Source organism: Morus notabilis, unplaced genomic scaffold (assembly GCF_000414095.1).
Source record: "Morus notabilis unplaced genomic scaffold, ASM41409v2 Scaffold1539, whole genome shotgun sequence".
In the NCBI taxonomy this organism is placed as follows: Eukaryota; Viridiplantae; Streptophyta; class Magnoliopsida; order Rosales; family Moraceae; genus Morus; species Morus notabilis.
The window spans coordinates 54,816-59,694 of record NW_010359822.1 but is presented as its reverse complement, the minus strand read 5'-3'; the positions used below and the strand labels follow the sequence as shown (position 1 = coordinate 59,694).

Here is a 4,879-nt window from a genome sequence, read left to right as displayed (position 1 = left end):
GTGAAAGTAAATGAAAGCAGTAAAAAGACACAATGAATTATAGTGGTTCTTTTAATAATGCAGGGTACGTCCACTGTAAGGCTCTAATAGTTTCACTCTGACTATTGAAAAGTATTACAATGAGTCACTCTAAGAAGAACGAGATGAGAGAGAAATATATGTTGGAAAATACAGTAACAAATGAAAAGTCTTCTAGAAATGAGCGTGAGAGTTTTTGTGTGTTGTGGAAGCATGCCGAACTATGCTAAAATGCCTTGTATTTATAGTTGATGAGGTTACACGAGTTATTTTTTGATTCTCTGCATGATATGACCTTCAATTCTAGATATTCCTTTCCTTTCTAGGCACTGTATGTCTTTCCTTAACTGGTTGTGTCCATAATCGACTGATCAATCATAGTTTCTTTCTTATTTTGAGTTGACCCGGCCTCCTTATTGCCTAAATGCTGGGGACATAGTTTCGTTATGTGGAAGACAATCAATTTCATCCATTGAGAGGGTTGCTTGCAGCCTAAATCAACCATTGACCTTTTTCCTTTCTAATTCTTCTTGCTGGAGCAGTTTATTTCTTTCTTTTTCTAGCTAATTCTGTTGTCAAATCCAGTATAAGGAATGTCTTGGGGATATTCTCTCGTGACTTGATGTCCAAGGCTATCCATCGACTCGTGGGATCGATTAGTGGAGTTGATTAGTCGAGCAGTCAATTCTACCCGCTTGGGGAGTAGCGGTGACTCATTTAGTGACATTCTGAAACCTAAATTAGTACGTGTACAATGAAAGATAAGGTACGAAATCTAAACCTCAACATGTCCCATGTGATCATGATATATAAAGAGTATTCTAGCTAGATAGTTAACATTTATTCTTCTTCTTATTCGAAGCTTATTTTTTCTTCTATTTATCGAAGCTGTAAAAATTATAAAACAAATAATCACACTCAAAAAAAAAAAAAAAAAAAAAAAAAAACACAGAACACTACGCATATATGACGTTAAATAGATTGCAGTCGAAAACATACAAATCAAATAGATCAAGTCCACATTATTTCTACTAGAGTACATAAACCTTAACGAAGTATTACTTATTCGAGTCTCGAGTGAACCATACAAATAGCACAATACAAATGTATATTATTTTTAAGGGACCAGGACTATGTCGTCGGATGCACCTTTGTTCTTCTCTTTTCATATCCTTCTAATAATATCATATCAGTCAATTAAAATATTATTATAACTGATGACACGATATTAAAATATTATTGTAACTGATGACAAGATATTATTCGAGAACACTAGTCATGCTGTGAGCCGAATCCTGTAGCATCTCGCAGTACTGGATGAACTACGACGAGTTCTTTACCAAGGGAACTGCACAAAGTGGAATGGCTTTCTTCAACGTGATTCCAAACTGCTCGGTCATGTCAAGATTCTCGGAAGTGATTCCTTCTGGAAGCTTCCAATCAAACGAATGGAGAAGAGAAGCCAAAAGCAAGGTAACCATCCGGTTAGCCAAAGGCAAACCGGGACAAATCCTCCGACCGGCACCAAACGGGATATACTCGAAATCCCTCCCTCTGTAATCCACGCTTGACCCCAAGAATCTCTCCGGCGAAAACGTCAATGGATCCTGCCAGTACTTAGGGTTTCTCCCTATAGACCAGGCGTTGACGAGAAGCTGGTTTCCCTTCTGGATTGTGTAACCGTTCACGACGACGTCGTTTGCGGCGATGTAGGGCAACAGAAGTGGAGCAGCCGGGTGAAGACGCAAGGTTTCTTTTACTATTGCTTGGATGTATGGGAGACGATCTATGTCGGATTCTTTGATGCGTTGTTGAGTACTACTGCCGATAACTTCCTCGAGTTCTTTCTGTGCTTTTTGCAAAACTTTGGGTTTTCGAAGGACCTCCGCCATTGCCCATTCCGTCGTTGATCCGGAGGTGTCGCTGCCGGCGATGAATAAATCCTGGAATTGCAATGGTGGTTTTTGACATTATTTACGGTCAATATATTGACAATATAACCAGAACTATGCCAATGGTCTGACAGCTGGGGGGCTAATAAATAATTAATGAATTAACAGCTGGTGTTTGCTTTTCAAATACTATGTGCATCTGTGTGTATATTTTTTCATACAACATATTAATTATTTGTCACATAGCTTTCTGCAACCAAGTTACAAGAATGCCCATAAAAGAAGCAATATTTTGCTCAAATGATCTAGAGTACATCTAGTTATATTTTCCACTGATACTATGAAAAGAATAATATCATAGTACTTATGTAAAATGTTTGTTTTAATAAATGAAAAGAGAGGATAATTAGGCCTCGTTCATTTCGCCGATTTGAGTTTAGAATTCGAGTTTTGTTACAGTAAAAAGCTCTTAGAAACAGTCACATCTAACTTTTTTGCTACAGTAAAAAGCTCTCACACAAAATCACATCTCAACTCGAATTACAAACTCGAATCAGCGAAGTGAACGGGCCCTTAGTATATTAAAAAAACTAAAGCACACCTAAAAAGGTTGACAATCACTTTAGAAACCCCTCTTTTATCAAGCCCTTTCACTCGGTCTTATTAAATAAAAAGAAAAATTAATACAAGAATCCATAGAAAGAAAATTACAGTAACTCTCAAACGTAACTAGGGCAAAGAAAAATCTGCACATACACAAAAAAAAAAAATAATAAATAAATAAATAAATAAATAACGAAAGAAAAATCTATATCCATGAGGATCTGCCCAAATCAAAGAAAGAATTTTTGAAGGAATAGATCTTTAAAAAGGAAAAGAAAAGAAAAGAAAAGGCGTATATGATATAATGCATTTACAATTAAATAAAAATTGTATCTTCCAATTGTTTTTATTTTGATATTGTATGTTCCGTTTTTTTTTTTAGAGAATTTGTTCCGTATATTTCTTTTCCTAGAAAACTTTAATAAGTAAAAATGAAATTACAAAAAATAAAGTATGATGAGTCGACAGACATAGGAAGAAATTATGTGGGCATCATGACATATTCCCCCAAACGGTTGTACATGATGATCGGGTAAAGTAGAAGAAGAGAAAATAAAAATAAAAAATAAAAAATAAAAAATTATTTTTTATTTTTTATTTTATATTAAAAAATTATTTATATTTTTAATTATATCAAATATTATTTTAAAAATTTTTTATTTTTTTTCTTAAAAAACATAAAAAATAAAAATAAAAATAATTTTAAACGCGGCAATAAGTTCAAAAATTATAATAAAAAAACTTTATTTTGATTCATATATCAAACAGGTCCTCAAGGCTATAAATCACATCACGTTTTCCCATGATCATTGATCAGCAAACAAACAAATTTTGGAACTTTCCCGTAAGCACGACTTTTTGTTCATTTGTTGGGCACCTTTTCCCAGATATTTTTCAAGATGTAATCAGTTTGGATATCTCTATCTATAGTACTATTATACAAAAAAAACAAAAAACAAAAAAAAAATCAAAGATCGAGATCGAGAAAAGTCCTCACCATAATAACGGGTTTAATGGCTTCAGGGCTATTTTCATCGCTCTGATCAAGAAGTACGTCCAAGAAATCTTCATGCCTGCTCTTCTTATCTTTCTCTCTAGCTTCCAAGCGCTGGGCAATAATCTCGTCAAATATCTCATGCAATCTCAGATACGAAACCCTAACGCTAAGCTTCACCCTTTGCAGATCAAACCTCTTCAGCGCCGGAAAATAGTCCGAAAGGTTCGGCTTCCCGGCGTACTCCATGATGCTCCAGACCACATCCTTGAACTCCTGTGCCGTACCGAACTCCGCGTCGATGATGTCGACGGAGAAAATCGTGTTCGACATCAGGTTGAGAGTCGCCGCGAAGGACAGCGAGCCGATGTCGACCGGCGTCGCGGCGTCACAGTGTTTGCGTATGTGCCCGAGGACCTGCTCGACCTTCCGGTGGCGGAAGTGCTGGAGGATGTCGAGCCGCTGGGCGGTGAACAACTGGGAGCTGCAGATGCGGCGGCGGTTGCGCCAGCGGTGGTCGCCGGGGACCCAAGCTAGGGTTCCTTGGTGGTTGGGCTGCGCAGTGACGGAGTCAGGGATGGGGCGGTTGGCGAAGACCTGGTCGTGGTTGTGGAGGAGCTCGCGGGCCATGTCCGGGGAGGAGGCGACGACGGTGGTGACGGAGCCGAGGCGGAGTGTCATGAGGGGGCCGTAGAGCTTGGCCATCTCGTGGAGAGACTCATGAGGTCTTGGCCCTAGTTGAAGGAGGTTCCCTAGTATTGGGATGCCTCTTGGACCAGGAGGAAGTCTCTTGGTATCGGATTTTCTAAGGATAAATGGTCGGATGAAGAGAAAGAAAATAGGTATAGAGAAGAGAAGAAATTGGAGGAAGAGTTCCATATCTGTACACTAGTATGCTTTTGATTGTGAAATTATGATTGTACAGTGACAACACTATATATATAAAGATTTCATGATCGTTCACAATTCAGAATAGCTCATCTTACTCACTGATTAAGACTAGGGAAAAACAAAAACCAAAAAATAAAAAATACAAGTCAAATAATTAGAAGCAAGCAGTTGTCTCATTGAGCTGTACACATTTCGTGCTTGCTCAGACAATGAATTTTTTTATTAGGTTGGCGTGATCTCCGTAACCCCGCAGAGATTTTGAGATACCTAACTTTTCTTTTTTGTTTTTTTGTTTTCCTCTCAATTTACCTATTTAAAAAAGAATAATGCTGGACACTAATTTAAATATCTAACTTTTGTAATTTTTATATCAATTGATGTGATCATATGTGAGTTGTTATTTTTATATGAATAATATTATGGACACTAACTCTAATCTCAATTCTTGTATACTAACTGATCTGGTATGTGAGTTGTCATT

At 37.3% G+C, this 4,879-nt stretch overlaps 1 protein-coding gene across 1 annotated transcript; it reads right to left on the bottom strand.

The window, feature by feature from the left end:
- Positions 1–990: 990 nt before the first annotated feature.
- LOC21385657 (geraniol 8-hydroxylase) lies at positions 991–4,451 on the bottom strand. Its single transcript, XM_010095234.2, has 2 exons — positions 3,511–4,451; positions 991–1,961 (listed from the first exon to the last, which is right to left on the bottom strand). Exons 1-2 carry the CDS (start codon positions 4,384–4,386, stop codon positions 1,341–1,343), a joined length of 1,497 nt encoding a protein of 498 aa, XP_010093536.1. The 5' UTR covers positions 4,387–4,451; the 3' UTR covers positions 991–1,340.
- Between the last annotated feature and the right edge of the window lie 428 nt (positions 4,452–4,879).

Coding starts and splice junctions, on each gene's coding strand:
- LOC21385657 (XM_010095234.2), bottom strand. CDS start 4,386: ATGGAACTCTTCCTCCAATTTCTTCTCTTCTCTATACCTATTTTCTTT. Junction 1,962..3,510: donor CCATTAAACCCGTTATTATG/GTGAGGACTTTT, acceptor TTGCAATTCCAG/GATTTATTCATCGCCGGCAG.